The 18,759-nt window shown below is 36.2% G+C and overlaps 2 protein-coding genes across 4 annotated transcripts; both read right to left on the bottom strand.

Moving 5' to 3' along the window:
• Window positions 1-708: 708 nt before the first annotated feature.
• On the bottom strand, window positions 709-2,333 carry LOC135618945 (probable aspartic proteinase GIP2). The gene has a single exon (XM_065120433.1). It carries the CDS (start codon window positions 2,316-2,318, stop codon window positions 840-842), a length of 1,479 nt encoding a protein of 492 aa, XP_064976505.1. The 5' UTR covers window positions 2,319-2,333; the 3' UTR covers window positions 709-839.
• Window positions 2,334-6,524: 4,191 nt separating this feature from the next.
• On the bottom strand, window positions 6,525-13,302 carry LOC135618944 (uncharacterized). Of its 3 annotated transcripts, none has more exons than XM_065120430.1 (7): window positions 13,137-13,302; window positions 12,780-12,850; window positions 11,192-11,300; window positions 10,135-10,217; window positions 8,350-8,508; window positions 7,352-7,450; window positions 6,525-7,000 (listed from the first exon to the last, which is right to left on the bottom strand). In XM_065120430.1, the coding sequence occupies exons 1-7, from the start codon at window positions 13,189-13,191 to the stop codon at window positions 6,749-6,751; spliced, it is 828 nt and encodes a 275-aa protein (XP_064976502.1). In that variant the 5' UTR covers window positions 13,192-13,302; the 3' UTR covers window positions 6,525-6,748. The 3 variants fall into 3 exon arrangements, with proteins under 3 accessions (XP_064976502.1, XP_064976504.1, XP_064976503.1); XM_065120432.1 differs by having other exon boundaries at window positions 6,525-6,901; window positions 13,137-13,300; XM_065120431.1 differs by lacking the exon at window positions 13,137-13,302 and adding an exon at window positions 12,923-13,130.
• Between the last annotated feature and the right edge of the window lie 5,457 nt (window positions 13,303-18,759).

Raw genomic sequence — 18,759 nt, 5'->3', positions numbered from 1 at the left:
TAAAATATTAAAAATATCCTTTTAATTTTATATAAGGATTTTAATTTTTTATTTTTATAAATATAAAGATTCTAATATAATTTGATCGGAATACCAAAAATAACTAATTACATGAAATAATTCATAATTGACCTCATATTTAACAGCTGTTCTAAACTAAACCATCCCACCACTCAAATTATTCTTAGAATTTTCTACCCTCATGAAATTTTGATGAGATTGCAGCGAAACCTATGAGGAACAATCCATCAAATCTTCATACAATTTTCCTACATCTTTTAATTTCCCGAAGATGTGAGTTAATTGTTTGTACATTCTGGGATCAAATCACATATTTACTACTTACCAAATGGATTCAAACCTTGAGATTAAGATTTCATATGTTTTACCAGCAATATTAAGATCTTTAAGCAATTTTATTTGCTAAATCTTATCATAACCATAATCATAATTGTTTGAATCTCACATGATTCATATCAGCTTGCTTCGTTAGATCAATTTGATTAATTGTTTTATCATACAGAGTCAATCTAACTTGCTATCTTATCGGATTTTAATTTACTGTCTGATTTAAACTGGGTTGAATTATTTTGTCGTTGATCAGTTTATATCAGCTGATCTCATATGATTTGGTCAATTTTGGGTCAACGAACAAGAGCTCTACTTTCCACATCGATTTCAGCTTCCCGGCGGACTCGACATCACCTCTTATGTTGATCAGCACATTTGTCGGTTGCATTAGCAGTTCTAATCCGAAGGCGTACAAACGTTTATTCGAGGACTAAAGCAAAAGAAACGTAAAGCCGCGTCCATGGCAGGAAATCAGAGAAGGGGGGCAACTAAGAGCTGGACGTAAAGTTGAAGTTGGCACAGGTTGTCTGCCTGAACAGAAGCGATGAGCTGAATCCCAACCTAGACGTCGCCAGATCGAACTGCAGCAAGTTGTCCTCCAGCTGATATCCACCGATCACTATGGACGTCCTCGGTTCAGCGCCTCCGTCGACGAAGCCCAAACACAGTGCCTTGTCTCTCACCTGAACCATGGAGTTCGCCCCAAAGATCCTCCAGTACACGTTCTGGCTCGGCAAGACCAGGTCGATCTGCGGCACCGCAGGCCCAACTCTCGTGCTCCCGATGCTCGACGGATCGAAGCACAATCCGAACGGGGCGACGGGAGGAACCCTGCGGACACCAGCTAATGCTGCTGCGAAGGCGTTCGTGACCGCCCTGTAGATGGATGTCTGGAGTGTCGTGTAGGGGGTGACTGTGCTGATCTTGGTCCCGCCAACGCCGTCCTTGTCGATGGAGAGTCGCGTCTTGTTGAGCGGTACGGAGTTGCCGTTGATCCGGATCGATTTGACGTCGATAAAGTACTCTACGGATTTCTCTCCTTGCACGTAGGTGCCGGCGGTGCTCACCGGGTTGACGAGGAGCGGCGTGTAGGAAAGCGATCGTGACGCGTCCCAGTTGAGGGTGCCCAGGAACCTGTACGGCCCGTCACCGAAGAACATGACGCCGTCCGATGACGTCGAGGATGAGAGACAAAGCGCGAACTTCCGGTGGAAGCTGAAAGCGGCCGCGAGCTGCGATGGCACCCCGACCTTGTTCCGACCGAGGCCCGCCATGCCTTTGGCGCCCTTGGCGAGGCCTTTCAAAAGGAAGGTAGGCGCGCAGGAGAAGAGGAAGCGTGGATCAGTCGCGAGTGCGCCCGGGTTGGATCCATCGGTCGACGCCAGCGAAAGGACATCCCCGGCCAGCTCACCAATCGTGCTGGTGCGGATGAAGGGGTTCTCCGGAGCAAGCCCGCAGGTGTTGTTGTTGCAACCGGGCCGGGGGGCGGCGGAGCAGTCACCGCAGCTGAAGGAGTTCGCTAACGAGCACTGAGCCGAGCGGCAGCGGGCGGGGCAGTAGGTTGAGGAAACGTAGCCGGCATCGCAGTCGACCCACAGATAGCGGCCTCCGAGGTCGACGACGAGCTCGAGGAGCACGGGAGGGGTCCTCTGGTAGACGCGGGTCACGTACTGCAGAGTGGCAGCATCTTTCTTGACCGGAAGGACGAGGGCGTGGGGGCTCGCCGCGGAGCAGAAAGATGAGCAGAAGAGCAGGAGAGAGGAGAGAATGAGAAGCAGTGTCGACGAAGCCATGAAGCAAGGAGAGATGGGCACCGAGTGCTGAAGGAGCAGGCTCTGCTGCATCCTGTAAATAGTGCCAATTCTACCTGGAAGTATGGCGTATGTCCGGAGCTGGTGAGCAGGGACGAAGCTGGCTTCTTGTCCATTAGCTAGCGTGCTAATTTGACCACACGAGCCGTACGTCATACTCAAATGGTCCTGCGATAGTTGCCGGAAATAGACGACGTGAATCAGCGTCGGCCATTCTACTGCGCAGCGTGTGATGGATCTGCGAGCGTGCACCGAGTTTTGCCCAATTATATATATATATATATATATATATATATATATATATATATATATATATAGTAAAAATAAATGAATAATTGAGATGAGAAGAGAGGATTTGGATGAGGCGAATGTGACAATTCCAATAAGATGTCTACATCAACAATTCAAGGTGGATTTAATGTGACACACAGAATCAATTCACGACGTGTACAGCTGGAAAGATAAAACAAGTCTAATTTCTTAATGCAAAAAACAATGTGGAGGTACGGTGAGACGGCACCATGGTTTGATGGTTTGGAAACCGTCGATTGCGATTTTTCTTAATTAGGAATCAAAATCAAATCGGATTGGTGTTGGTTTAAGGATCGAACCGAAATCGTTGATTGTGGTTCTGATTCAAGCGATTTCGGTTTTGGTTCAAATCGTTATTTTAAAAAAAAAATTAAAAAAAATTTAAAATATGAAAAAAGAAGAAGAAAAGTATAATTTTATTTCTAAAATTTAAAAAATAGATGTATAACTATAATATAATGGGCAAAGATGACATAAAGAAATAAATATATAATTTTTTTAATTCAACTAAATAAGAAAAATAAAATTACATAATTTTTAATCCAACAAAAAATATATCTTAAGTTTCGAACCGTCAGATTTTTTAATCCAACAAAAAATCTATCATGAATTAAACTTCACAAGTTAACCACCGTACTATAAACAACCCACATGATTTACGTTTATTGTTAAATATATTTAACTAATTTAAATCTGCAACCGTCAGATTAAAATCGAAATCAATTTGAAACCACTATCGATTTAGTTCTGATTTAAATTGAGTCGTGATCAAATACAGTAAATATCATTAAACTTTCATGATAAAATTAATTGATAAATTTATTAAACTAATATATATTTAAGATAAGTGACATAAAAATTATTTTGATCATGAACTTAAAGCTACCAAAGGGTTAAGTATTGAGTAAAATAGTTGGACGTTACGTTAAGAAATTATGATGTCAAAAATTGGATATCAAGCCGAAGGATTAGTCGATGTAATAGAAATTGGACTTCGTATTATAGGTTCAAGCATTATGTCGGAAAGATTGAATATTGCACAAAAAGATTAGATGTCGTAGAAAAATCGATATATCAGTGAAATAATAAACGATATGCTAAAGGAAAGAACGATATGTCTCGGATAAAGTGTCAAAAGCTCACGAGAAGAACGTATGCTCAAAGCTTTGTAAATATGTCAAATATATGGTTGACTTTATCAAGATCTTATTAAAATTATTTAGATTAATTTGAGTTGGTATAGGAACCAAACAATATCAACTTATCAAGATATCAATTTGATTTGAAATTATATTAAATTGAACATATTAGAAGATGAAACTGATAGCCTAAAATAGGTCTTTGTGGCCTAAAGTAGGCCTTTACGACGATACCACTAGGTATATTGTTTGTGAACCGATAAACACGGGGTTTATTAGGCTTTTTGACAATGATATCACCTATGACAGTAGTACCATCTAGGGTAAGATAGTGTCGCCTATAATTCAAACTTTATTATGATAGTACTGCTAAAATCTAAAATTAATAGTAGTTGGTGAATCAATTACTAAATCATGTTGGTGTTACCATGGGGATGTCTCTGGTGATTTCTTGTGTGAGTTGATATCACACTATCAGTCTACTAAACTTAGTTATGCTAGTTATAATATATAAGTCATGCAACATATATATAATGAATAAATGAAATGAGGCTTTTCATCCGAATAATAGCGTTAATCACATGAAACAACAAATCAGCTAACTTGAACAATTGAGATCTGGTTGATCGTATACAAAACAAAAATAATCATATTGTAGGCAGTCCTCGGAAGTTGACATGTCCATCTAACATGTAGTGAGAAACATATCCTTCGTTTGCAACTATACCTTAATTGATGCAATGGTATCTTAATTGATGTTTTAAGTAGCAACATCTATTTGTTGTATATACCCTCTTAACCAAACAGCATCTTGTGCTGCTGCAATGGAACATGCTATGCGTGTAGTCTTGTCTCCATGGTCTGCAATGACAATACATGTAATCTTGAGTTAAATAATGAAGCTCCAATGGATCTTTCTCTTAGAAGCTTGATCCTAAGCACACTTCCAGCTTCAACAATGTCTATTAGTGGTTTTATTATCTCGTGCACATACAAAGAGATCATCACGGCACTACTTCTGAATTTTCTTGTTTGCATAAAATGATTCTACTCCCATCTCATAAGATAGGATCATTAAAGTTGAGATCCCATCGCCTGACGGCTTATTTCGAGCCATGATTTAGGACTTTTTGAGCTTGCATTTATGCATTATTTGTGATAATACAATCGAAGCAGGCTTCTACAACGAGAGAGAGTTCCCTCGTGAACAACTTGAACTTCTTCTAATCTTTAGCCATAAGGTAAGCCCTGTACTTCTAAATGGATCCATCTCCCTTCTGATTCATGTTTGAACCAATTATTAACAGATTTCATTTCTTTTGCATAATCTCACCGTCAATCCGTCGGTAATGCCACTCTTCTCCTTTATTCTTGAGCCGAGGATGGATTGTTACTGTTAATACAGTGAATACTTACTTTTGTAGACATTTTTTATCATCATGTGTAGTCCTCGGCACAATAAGTATCTATTTGGTTTTGAAGCATTGTCTTTTCGATCCTTCGTGGAAACTCTTTTTTCTTTTGTTCACTTTTATATTTCTTTCCTTGGAAATACTAAGATGAATAATTTTTCAAAGAAATAAAGTTAGTTAGTCTTTTTGCAACTGCGATTACTCTGAACATATCGATGACATTTCTTCGATGCAACTCTCGTTGTGCCACATTTTTAGACCATCGAGGAATCTAAACATGTTATCCTTCTCAGACATATCTTATATGTCCAATATTAATGTAAAAAATTACTTTACGTAGTCTCGAATGAAAGTACTTTGGTGGAGTTGTCTCATATTTCTTCTTAAGACAAACTCCATATTTTCGAGTAGAAATTGGGTTCTCCACTCCTACTTTAAGTCCTTCCATATGTCCACTCGACACTAATTTTGTTGGATTTCTTCCCAACATACTTGTCACCAAAGTTTTGCATCCTCATTTAGATACATGATTACTATTAAAATTTTAGTTTTCTCAAAATCAAACCTTATAAATCGAAAGTATTGTTTAATGTCAAATAGGAAATTCTCTAGCTCTTTTGCATCTCTGACACCCCTATAACAGTGCGACTCGAGTGCCCTCTACTTTGGTGAATCAATGTGAGTTTTGCTTCCTCTAACATTAAGAGCCTTTGTGAGCAATAATATAATAATGGACATGAGTTCTACCACGACTTTATGTAGGTGTTGCATAGAATCTTTGGTGTCTTTCATCAATCAATTTACTCGAGACTCAGTCTTACCGATCTAAGATTCTACCTCCTCTTATGAGTTCTCTACCCCAAGAAGCCTTGGTTGACCTTGGGAGAGTTCCTTTAGACTTACTTCAAGAAAATCAAGGTAGATTTTCATAGTTGTAAGTCTCTCTTTATGATTTCTTTTACCGGTTAGTGCGTCCGACTGCACTTCCTCCACTTGTGGAGAATAACCAATCATTCATCATTTTTGTTGCCACACTCCTCGGCTACAACAACCTGAGAACTGATAACAAGTTTACATTTGCAACCCACCTGCACCTGTTCGAGAGCAATGGTAGCTTACCCCATCTTACATGATTTTCACTATAGTGCTTCGCCATGGTAAGATTATGAATTTTCACCTTTTTTTTTTTTTTTTTGGCCAGGGACATCCCAAAATGGCTGACTTTGTTCTTCTTAATCCAACTTGTTCGGAATTAATCCATTAGTTGAGACGTTGAGCCAGTTTGTGTGGTGCACTAAGATCTGGATCTTTCATTTCATAGCAACTCCTCACGTAGGTAGCATCTTGCGGATGTTCTTCTGCCATACTTCGACCGGCTCCTCCACCAATATAAATACGACCACTAAAACGTTCAAGATCTTTGATTGATAACGACGAATCTGCTAACAAACTAAATTTCACATTGGTAAAAATAAAATAGCATATCAAGGGAAGAGGCATACACGTAACCATTGGATCCTTGAAATTGACTATAAATCAAGTCCAAGGCTATTATATAAAAGCTAGTATTTTATTGGAAAACCTCTTAAACTTCTGAGGTTTCCTCCTTGAATAAGGTGCACCGAAGTAATTAACATCGTCCCATAATTTCTGGATAATTTACAGGAATTCTATTTTAGATTCAATAAGAATACATGACTACCACATTTTGTAAACACACGGGCTACAAAGCTCCATCCTTCGACAGACGCAGAAACTGAGCAAGGGTGATGTTTGGGGGGATCTCATTGCAACCCATTTTCTTCTTTATCCTTGTCATCTTCCACAGTTTTGCATCCCTCACTATTGATTCAGTGATGGAGATTAAATTGTAGAACTGTATCAGAAAAGAGAAGTTGAAACTTTTCAGACTAGATATTGGTAGTTGCCGTAAGTATCTTTGGTAAGCAAGCTGCAGCTGCATAATAACTGTCCCCTGTGGGGAAACAAAAATACTCTATCTGAGACATCCTTTTTAAAATTCAAATTATGATTCATGAAGCAATGATGTTAATATGCTCAAATTTGGTGCCAAATGAACTACACTACTTCACCTTTTTTTGTTCTTGCACCAAATTTATTTTCAGCTGAAATTTCTTCTATTTTGAGCTCTCGTGCTTTATAGTGTCTTTATAGTCTTTTATTTTCTTTTCCAACAAAGTGCCAATAATGCCAATACATCCACTTTCTTTTCCCAGTAATAGCAGAACCACATGAGCAATTTGTTGACCAAGCTCAGGTTAGAAACAACACACTTAAATTGAAAGGCACCTCAAGGAAATTTTACCTCACATACACCATGAAGCAATAATCTGTGAAAAGAATCCTGAACATGTAGCACGAGCACATCTTCAACGCCATCATTAATGAATGCTCTTATGCGCTCCTAAGACAGCATAAAACAGTGAAAAACAAGCAGTAAAGTTATTTTGGCAGGAGCAAGAAAAGCAGGTTACTGAAGGCCAAAGTTCTATTAAAAGAAATATGACTTGCAAAAATCATCTAAACATTTCAGCTAGGTGCCATAGTTTGTCAACATTTTCAACTGCATGATATAATTTGAAGCTCCACATAGACAACAGATGAGACAAAATAAAAATTTCTTCTGATATGATTTCTGCTGTAGTGACATGTCAGCATCGAGAGTCGGGAAGTATCTGAAACAAGGCTTGTTAAGAAGCAGCTACAATGCGATAACTCATGGTTTATGAACCGGGCTTACCGCCCAAACTTTGCAGGGCCTGGACTGGGCTGTGAGCTCACCACCCACAACTAAGACACCAAGAGACTCCATCTGCAAAATTAGGTTTATCCAAACCTAATTTCTTTAATTTGGTTGCAATTAGGTTAGGATTTATAAATTGTTTTCCATTTAGAACCTTTTCCTACTTAATTTAAGGCTTAATCCACAAAGATCAAGCCTTGAATCTTGCAGATCTAAGCTAGATCCATGAGGATCAAGGCTTGATCCTTGCCGATCTAGGTTAGATTTTTGTGAATCTAACATAATTAGCTTTAATAATAGCTTTAACTTAAAGATATGTTCGGATTATTATTTAGTTGCCATTTTTTAATAATAGTTTAGTATGGATTAACTAGCTTCTCTTCTTCACTCTTGCTTTCTCTCGGAAGGCTACATCTATTAAAATTGAGCTTGCGCTTGCTATAGGTGTTTCAAACAAGAAATTGAGATTGCATACTGAACAAATAGTACACAACATAAAAACAAGTAAATGCTAGAAGTCTAAATTGACATAATGATGAAAAGTACGACTTGGAGGTTACCTCATAACCCTCAATGAGTTGTGGAAGGAAATTACGACGCATAGCCTCCCTTGTTCTACGATCTACTTGTCGCCATGCATTCAGTGCAACTGCCTTATCGGTATTCATATAAACCTTTCTTTCTGCTGAAGTCGCCCTCAGGGCTTTTGTTATGCTAGCCTAAACATAAACGAGTATAATAAGTCTTGACCTGAATAGATTATGTGAGGTACTATAATAGATCCAGGGAAACCAAAAATGCTGAAAACTCCTTGAGAAATTAGTCATACATTGATTGTAAACAAGATCATGTTTGACCACTATAATTGTTGTTTCATAAATTAGGTCTGCCCACATTCAGCTGATATAAGAGGTACCATGAAACTAAAATATATTGCCAAATAGCTATAGCAGGAGGCCAAGCCAGTTGATTTTCCAAGCAGTCTGAATGTTGTTCAGACATCAATTACTTGTAGAGCAAATTAAAAAGTCAACAAACATGGTATGTAGCTAAAACATTAGATCATGACCTGATGTGCACAAAGTTCAACTAATAAATATGCCATTATTGATATAAAGAACATTGTTATTTTTCCCCAAATGAAGAAATAGCAATAATCAATAAGTCAAGAAATATGGCCAAAATCACCTACAAAGACAATGGACAGTCATTTTCTACTATACATTAATTGAATCTTCCCAAAAAAAAACCTTTACTTGGTAACCTGAAAAACAAAGGGCAAAAAGGAAGGAAAAAAAAGCAAGTTGAAACACAGTTCATATTAGCAATACAATTTTGCCTCGGTGTGGTTCATAGGGATGTGGTGTTTAATATTGATCAATGATGACTTGTGATGTCTTGTTGAGACATCCTAGTGATTAGCACCCTCTTGTGCAGATGATAGGTCTCAAGTTGAAGTCTGTGTAGGGTTTGTATGCAGTCCAATGTAATACTTATAAAAGAAAATTAGATTTACAAGAAAAGAAGATGCTTTGTTATTTATGATAGCAAATGCTTATCAGATATTCAAAAAATAATTAGGAAGCAATTCACATAAGCAACCTTATTTTTAGTTCAAGGATCATGGAAAAGATTATTTTAGCTTTTTAGGATGATTTTTCTTGATAATGTTTTTCAATGATCAGTCAATTGTAATCATCTTCATCCTGATATAAACAATTGTAAGAAATTGATAAGATCAATTATGTTGAATAGAAAAAAAAAATGTCACCCTTTAAATGTATTTGAATATTTGTCAAAGAAGTTCATCATTGATTGAGTAACAGCCAAAATAAGTGGAGTTCAAGTTTGCATGCATATGGACATCATCAGAACCAAGGATGAAGGAAGTCAGTCAAAGAGCATATTAGTGTTTGGCATAAATTATAGACAAATAGATCATGATCCTATTGAGATATTTTAAGATTTGATTAAGGTTCTTCAATTTTCACTGAGTTAAAGATGACCTCTCAGGGTCCTAAAAGGATTATGTTGTGTGTAAAAGTTGCACTACACACTTCTTCAAATAAATAGTCCAACAACCGGTTAAGTTTCCTTATCCACCATGTGATTACCAGGCATTACACACAAGACACTAGAAATAGATTAGGACTAAGCAAAAGAACTATCACTCGACATGTTACATCACTTCTGTAAAATAAATTCATAGCCTACAAGTTGAAGGTTGCGATATTTTTATACTTACATATATATAACAGAAAAAGATAGCAATATATATTTTGCCTCGACAAAAACAAAAAAAGATAACCGCAAATCTCTAGCAGAAAACATTGGAAGCAACAGACCTCTACATCCATGTCCACATTTCGGAAAACGTCCCACTCTTTGACATTGGTCATGCAAAATGCTGATAATGGTTTGTTGTCACCTGTGAAAAGAAAGGACAGAAGTCATAAGTTAAATAATGAAAAGAAATCATTAATAGAATAAAATTAGAGTCACTCAAAAAAACTGTGGGCTGTGCAGAAAGAAATGATCCAGACGTTTATAAAATCTACTTCTCTAATGGTCAAGTATTTCCAAGACCTGTGATGCGTGATGGTTGGCTTGAGAATTTTAACAGTGGTGAAAATTTCTCTAACTAATTTATCAAAATGCACATAATGGCATACTTCTGCTCAAAGGCCATAGCTTTCTCTTTCCAAAAAATAAGTTGTGTTAAAAAAGTAAGACATTACAAGTGCTTATCAGTAGCTTCACCTAGAGCATTTACAACATGACCCAAAAACTCTGCTACCTGCACAAGTTTACATCCTTCTTTCATAGACCTCTCTTTCGTCATTATCATGCCATTAGTTATGATTCAAATTGGTTATTATAGCCTCTGTCAAGGATTCCATTGGGAGGCAAGTGTACAGTGCCAACTGCCAATGCACAAGCAGAAAGATGATGGTGAAAACTATCATAAAATTAAAGCTACACAAAGCCTTTTCTTTGTGATTTTCTTCACTCTCTACCCTTCCCATGTCATTTCATTCCTAAGAATTCTTCTTTTCACCATTTTGATGTTATACTAAGCCAAATCATTTGACTTTCTAACTCTCTAAAAAAATCATCTATAAACTTGAGAAAGAAACCTAAAATTTATGTCTAAATCCATGGAATCATGTTTTTATGAAAAAGAATCACAAGAATGGTGGATGACGATATACTGTAGGTACCAAACTTATTGCATTTACATGCAAGAAGATATTTAAATCCTTGCAACATATTTCATCCAGTTGAGTTACCAAAGAAAATGACATTGGTATTTATATGAGTTTATATAGATTATAAAGAACCCAACAATTGTGGATAAAGGAGTAATAAAATAAAATAAGTTTAGCAAAAGAACATCCTTACCCCATGGAGGGGGAGCAAAAAGGCCTCTAATTTCCTCGACATTTAATCGAGGAACAAGTTCAATCAATAGACAATCATTTAGCCATCTGCGAGACCGCCGATTACTCACCTACAATGTCAACATTTAGGCAAGATATTGGTACGACAAATTTGTAGAAATAACGCAAGAAATTGGAGAAACTGACTCACTTTTTTCATCTTGATGAAGAACTTCTTTGTACATTAGCAAAACAATGTCTAGCAAACATCATCATACCTATGCTAGAAAGAACCACAACATGTGTGTGCAATTAATGAGCAAAATATGGAGGTGGTTCTTTTAATTTGTAAATGAAAACTAACTAGAATAGCATTGCCGTACTATCATATGGTTCCTATATGATTTTAAAAATTCAACATGAAATGCTTTTGACAAACTATTAAGAGCTTGTTAAATTTAGCTAATATCTGGAGCCCTTTCTGCAATAGACTTATAGATGTAATTAAACACTGGATATTGTGGAGAGTGACAACATATAAGATGCAGAGGAAGACCAATTATCTAATTAATGTATATATGGAATTTAATTAGGTAAAGGGTAATCTCAGCTTAAAGGTAGTTTTATGTATAGTAATTATGTTTTTACTTAGAGGAGCTAAAGAGATGTTATCATTGCATTGTGAACATATCCTTCTAAAAAGTGTACTCCACAGATATATTCATTTTACAGTTAATTACTCTATTGCAGGTATATTTATCTTTATCCTATCACCTTAGAGCAGCATTGTCTCTCTCAGATCATCACCAGAAGGGCTCACGATTGATGTGAAAGGCAAACAAGACAAGGAGAAAGGGGAGGATAAATTGCAGACCAATTACAAGTCAAGATAGAAAACTACTTTATCAAATATTAATTTATTTTTATCATTGACTTTTAAGGCTTTTCCGGAGGATCTCTAGAGTCCACTCTAGGTTATTATTAGAGTCCAAAAACCCTAATATGGGTATGATATTGGTCAAAATAATTATTATTTTTGTACTTGGTATTGCCATAAAAGGATAATTTATAACTTCTTCAGAATAATTAGTATTTTTGTACTTAGCATTGCTATATTGGTCAGAATAATTATTATTTTTGTACAAAAACCCATTTTTGTACTTAGAATAATTTATCGGCCATAAATGTAGGTTCATATAACTTCTCAAGGCGTAACTTGGTATTGTTCTCAATAATAAAAATATCTCTACTGTATGTATTCAAGAGAAAGCTGGTATTTGGCATGAGGAAGTTCAAGAAAATCCAGAATCCCATTGACACTATGCTGAAATTCATAGGTGTTTGCTCCGCCAGATTTGCTACATACTATGCTCCAGATACGAATTGATGATGAAGCAAAAAAAATGTTCAAGGAGTGGTCGGCAAGTCCAATGGTGTTTCCATTTTTCTCTGTTGCAAACCTCTTAATCAGTGGGAAAAGTACTCAGTAATAAATGATTATGATGATGATGAATTCTGCGTAAGAAAAAGACCACTAAAGCATGCAAGCGCAAGTACAAAAATCATTATAAAACACTTATGAAATTCCAACAGCACATTAAAAGATCTACCTTGCCAGCCAAGCTTTCGATAATATCGATCTTCCGTTCGATCAACTGGCCTCTTGACTTCGCGGTCTCGCCTTAAATCAAAAAAATAAAAGATGAAAACAAGAAAGAGCAAACGATCGTGTCAATTAGGATATGATTATAACCTGCAGCCATACAAACACTCGGATTTACAAGCACAAATTGAGGAAGAGGGACAGTCCAACTCAGAATTTACGGGCGATTCAATTCCACGGTAAGGAACGATGGGCAAAACCATAAAAACAAACCAAGAATACCAAAGTCAACCACCTCAATCAAGAATGAAAGACTTGAAAAAGAAGGGAAAGAACTGGGTTAAGGAGAGGGAAGAAACCGAACCTTTTCGCGAATCAAAGATCGAACTGCGCAGAACGCCCTCGTCCAAGTCTGCCATGATTAGACTGATTCGAATGTGTACGGAGAAATCCTTCGGTGATACCTCACCACCGTTTCTTCTGCCGAGGAAGATGAATAGGGATTGCGGACCACCAGGATGGCTGAAGTGGCACGTTGATGAGCTTATACCAAGCGAAAGGAGGAATCTAACCGATCTAGATTCCATATCCGGTTTATCACCTGGACCGGGCTGCGGTCCACTCGTTCATCAGCCGGGCTGGGCCTCGAGACATAGCGGGTATGATTGCGACAGGTACCCCAAAAACATCAACGGAGCCCAATTGGGATTCGATCTATCCAACTTTGATTTGATCTATTTTAATTTGATTATTAGTTGATCTGAACAAGCTATTAAATACTATAATAGTCAAAGTATTTTAAAAGGCCTAATTATCTATCCTCACCTCTTATAAGAGCTAATTAACCCTCTCTAGGTATATCTCTCTATTATCTGATTTAAAAAATTTATATTAAAATCTTTATAATTATAAAAGTAAAATATTTAACCTTGTTTACCCTAATATCATCGGCTTTATCGACGGAAGATATAACACGTGACAACGACGCGATGGTTGGCCTTGTTGATATCGATCAGAACATCAACAATAATGAGGAAGATGAGACAAAACGATCAGGCATCTACGTCGGTGTTACATCGATTTGTCTCCTCTTCCTCCTTTGATGCTGCTCTACATCTACGTCGGAACTAGAGGAGGAAGAAAAGGTAGGTGAGGCATCTGAGTCAATACCGCACTGCTTTGCCTCCTCTTCCTCCTTCGACATTACTTTGCATTTGCATTAGTGCTAGAGGAGGCAGGCAAGGCATCTGCGTTGCCAACAATGATGAGAGAGGAGGTAAAGCAGTGTAGCATCGGAGGAGGAAAAGGAGGGAGATAAGGCATATGCATAGGTGTCACATGGCTCTACCTTCTCGATACCACTTTGCCTCATCTTCCTCCTCTAGCACCAACTCCGGAGAAGGAAGAAAAGATAGAGCAACGTAAGAAGAGGAAGAGGAGGGAGAGCAACACAACATCGACGTAGATACCTCACTGTTGTATCTCTTCATCATTGATATTCGAATCGACATTGACAAAACCAACCACTGTGTCGTTGTCGTCAACCATTGCCACAATAGCCACTTACGACGTCTAACGTCCGTTACCATCGTTAAAATTATCTGTTTGCTTATCGTTTTTATGTCATTCATACACGTGTTGTCATATATTATATTTTTTATCAGTAATATTTTTTACCGATGATATTATAATACATGAGATTAAATATTTCACTTTTACAGGGATCTTAATATAAATTTTTTAAATCTAAAAATCGGATGGCTAAATAAGTCTAATCACATATGTAATTAGCCCTCTCTTGACATTGTTCATCCCCTCTCTCCGAGGCACTAACTTAATTTCTTTATTTATGTCTAATTAATTATACTCTCTTCTCACATTGCAAAGCGTCCGGCAGCGACACTACATTGCAATCCGAAAAATGTCATTTTTCTCATCTTTCGTATCTATCTATCGTATGCTTGTGTTTGATCATGTGTCGATCTCGGGAATATACTCTGACGAAGGTATTGTGAGTAATTTCATATTATTTTTTGGATGGTTGTGGTATTCCGATTATTTTCAACCTTTCTAAGTTGATATACGAATAATATAATATAAAATCATATGAATGGATCATAATACTTTAACATTTTGTCTAGCACATCACGTGTAAAAAAGATATTATAGATGTTTTATGTCTTAAATGTAAAAAACAAATATTTTAGATTACGTGAGATAATTTATTTTTTTTATTTTGAATTTATGCATCATATATAAAAACATATTTTTATGTTGTGTTAAATATTTTAATTTTTTTATGTATTGAGTAGGTATATTGGGCATAAGAAAGAGTCCAATCTAACATGAGGTTGCATTGATCACTATTCTAATAATTTCCAATCTTTCTCTATAGATATACTAGTGGGGCACGGGCAATATAATGCAAAACCTAATCAAAGTGAATCATAATACCTCCACATTTTGTTTGTACGAGCACATCACATGTAAAATAAATATTTTAGATGTTTTTATATCTTGGATGAGTGCATGATGTATAAAAAAAATATATTTATAAAAAATATTTTGAGTATATTTTTTTATTTTGGATGAATGTATCTATGAAAAAAAAATTCTTATGTTATGTTGAATACTTTAGATTTTTTTTTTATCCCAAGTGAATATATCATGCATAAAAGAGAGTCAAATCAATGTTTTGAATTTCATTGAGTAATATATATGGTTTTGAATGAATCATATTAGGAAATCTTATGTTATGAGTCTCGTGAGTGTCAAACACTACTAGGTCTAATCCCAAGTACACACAGTCATTAACAAGGAGGCTTGAATATAATAGGTCGATGTTGGGTTGAAGCTTTGTCACTCAAGTATGATCTCTCCCTTGACGGGTTGCTACTTCTTCTCTACTGAGTCCTTGCACAAAGGCCAAAGCTAGGAGGGAGTTTTTCGACTTGGCCGCTCATAAGGTCAAGTTAGTGTTGAGTGAGGTTAAGTGGAGTTGAAGTGTTCAAGGTCCTCTCTAGTGTCAGTCATGGGGTTGGCTTTTATATCTGCGAATAATGGTTGGTTGTACACGACCGACTCCTCGAGCGATCGACTTGTACTTCTCGTGCGAGCACCGATCAAGCTACACGGATCTGCACCGCGTGACACCATGTGGCGTCATCTTGTACGACGCTAGATAACGCAGGAGCAAGCGATTATCTCGTATGAGCTTGAGATGTCACGTCGACGTAGTGTGTCGCGTTAGCCTTGAGATGTTAGGACCAAAAACGGTACTAAGAGCCGGGGGGGTGGGGCAGTGGTGAATTAGTGCTTTCCTAAAATTACGTTAATTTAAAAACTCATTCGATCAAACCCGTATCAAAAATGTGTTTATCTTAAAAATGTTCGTAAGAGTAGTGTGCAAGTAAATAAGTTTGTAATATGAATGAAAAGCATAAAAAGAAATGCACCGATTTATAGTGGTTCAATCGTCCCGACCTACGTCCACTCCTGATTCCTCTTCACTTGAGGCCATCAGCTTTCACTCGAGGCCACCGACTTTCACTATCGATCTTCTTTTCAATGGGCAAAGATTAACCATCCTCTTTACAACTCTTTCTCTTTTTCATAATCTCATGAGAGAACCTTTACACCTTTCTTTTACAATAGTCCGGGAGGAAGAGACTCACTAACTCAAGAGAGATTATAACTCTCTTTCTTAAAGTATTTTTTTCCTTTTCTACTCTTTTTCTTGCTTCCCAAGCAGGAATAACTAGGATATTTATATACCTCAAATGACTTCAAAAATAAAGCAAAAAAATATCTCATCCCCAATTTCCGGGGACCTAGCGGTACCATTGTCAGTGCTGAGCAGTACCACTACCTACAACACTGCTAATTGGCGATACCACCACCCAATTTGGGAGGTACCACTGCCTAACATATGGGAGACCGTGTATTGGCAGTACTACCGCTAGTCTGGGCAGTATCACCACCTAACATTGGCGGAACCATCATTAGGTCTTTCGAAAAACATACACTTCGTGCGTTCCAGCTCATAGGCGGTTCCACCGCCTATTCTGATGGTGCCACTGCTTGACCTAACTTTGGGTCACTGAATGACCCTCCCAATGGGCCTAAATCAGTTTTGACTCAAGTGAATGAGCTCCTAATTGAGTTGGCATGGTTACACTCAAAACCAACTCAATTACAATCTAAACTACTTTGATACCGATTACAAACATGAATCCTATTTTGTCTGGTATGTCATTAGTTCATTTGGTGTTTCATCCGAACCTTCAACGTATCGTCCTCTCCTTTAGTGTATTGCCCGATCCATCGACATGTTAACCTTCCGCAACATCCAACTTCTTTAGTGTAATGTATAATCCTTCTAGCTCGATGCTTAAACTCACGGCACAAAGTATTTCTACTGACACATCAACCAGTCCTTCAGCCTGACATCCAATCTCTTGACATGATACTCTCTGGCCTAACGTTTAATTCTCTTGCTTCAATCGATTTATCTTTCCATGATCGAAGTTAGTCCTACCTCACTCAAACACTATTTTATCATCAAAATTCAAGATTCAACAATCTCTCCTTTTTGCTAATGACAATCAATTGATGACAGAATTTTAACTAAACTCTCCTTATCCATATGTCATATCGAAATAAAGCAAACTCGAATTCATAAAAAACAATAACCTTTGAAACCATGACTTTCACATCATGCACATAAAATCATGAGTATTGCATGCATAATCATCATAATTTCAAAACATCAAAGTACATGGCACCATGCATGATTCAAATTTCAAATCAGGCATAAATTACATGATACCAAAATATTAAAATTTTAAATTATCATAACTTTGGGCATAACTTCAAATCATCATTACTTCTCTCCCTTTGTCATCGACAAAAAGGAGAAAAATGTAGCTAGCAATTTTTTTTTTTTTTATACATGCAAGTTAGAAATTTTTTGAGATGTGTAAGGTAGTAATTGTTGCTTCTCTTGTCCAAGTTTAGCAATTTTTGTTTCTTCTTGAAATGTGCAAGCTAGCAAATTTTGCTTCTATTTAAAATGTGCAAGCTAGTAATTCTTTCTCCTCCTTTGTTTTTGTCAAAAAGAAGATAATAATATAATAGTGTAATTTTTTCCCATTTTATCAATGTTCAAATCATCACATAAAAGATATCAAGAAAAATCAATTTAATGATGAGATATACAATTCATGAATACAAGGGAGTCATATGAAATAAATAAATCATGACATGAAAGATATTAATATCAAAGATCATGAAAGATCAAGTTGTAAATATTAAAAGATCATGATTCATTTTGACCAAGTCTCCTCTTAAATAACAAAAAGAAATCATAGGAGATCAAATAGTAAAAGATCTTCAAAACAAATCTTTAAGTCATGAATTCTAAGAAATCAAAAGAAAAATCATTATTCATTTGGATAAATATTCTCTTTAGTAAATAGCAAAAAAAATCATTGATGTATAAAATATTTTAATTCATATAGAATAAATCTCAAGTTATAAATATTGAGAAAACAAGAATATGATTTGGATGAAACTACCCTATAATAAATAGCAAAAAGAAACATAGGAGAAAAAAATAATAAATTTCAGATATCAAGTGAAAGATTTGGATAAAACATATTCAAATTTAATTTATCAATTCATCAAAATCACTTTCTTAGTTCAAGATATTCATAAAAAAAATATAAATAGATTTATCAATCTCTTATTAAAAAATATGTCTTTTGTCTTTTATGTCAAATGCATTCCCTTTTTTTAGTTTCTATTTATGTGATTGATTTCATACTCTTTGTCTTTTATATCAAATCTATACATCATCATTTAAAATTAAAAAATAAATTTTATCAAAAAAATCACCGAGATCAATAGTATAACACACTAAACAACAAAATATCTTCAATCAAAAGATTTATTACTAATAATTCTAATTCAAATGATCTTTCTTTTAT

This window comes from Musa acuminata, chromosome BXJ2-8, assembly GCF_036884655.1.
Source record: "Musa acuminata AAA Group cultivar baxijiao chromosome BXJ2-8, Cavendish_Baxijiao_AAA, whole genome shotgun sequence".
NCBI lineage: Eukaryota > Viridiplantae > Streptophyta > Magnoliopsida > Zingiberales > Musaceae > Musa > Musa acuminata.
The sequence above is the reverse complement of the archived record's forward strand: the minus strand, read 5'-3'. Positions and strand labels throughout refer to the sequence as shown.

What these genes read in the sequence shown, in the direction of transcription:
- LOC135618945 (XM_065120433.1), bottom strand. Translation starts at nt 2,318, where the DNA reads ATGACGTACGGCTCGTGTGGTCAAATTAGCACGCTAGCTAATGGACAA.
- LOC135618944 (XM_065120430.1), bottom strand. Translation starts at nt 13,191, where the DNA reads ATGGCAGACTTGGACGAGGGCGTTCTGCGCAGTTCGATCTTTGATTCG. An exon ending in TTTTGCTCCCCCTCCATGGG is followed by an intron (nt 10,218 to 11,191) that starts GTAAGGATGTTC and finishes TTCTTTTCACAG; the next exon opens with GTGACAACAAACCATTATCA. An exon ending in AACTCATTGAGGGTTATGAG is followed by an intron (nt 7,451 to 8,349) that starts GTAACCTCCAAG and finishes ATGCTGTCTTAG; the next exon opens with GAGCGCATAAGAGCATTCAT.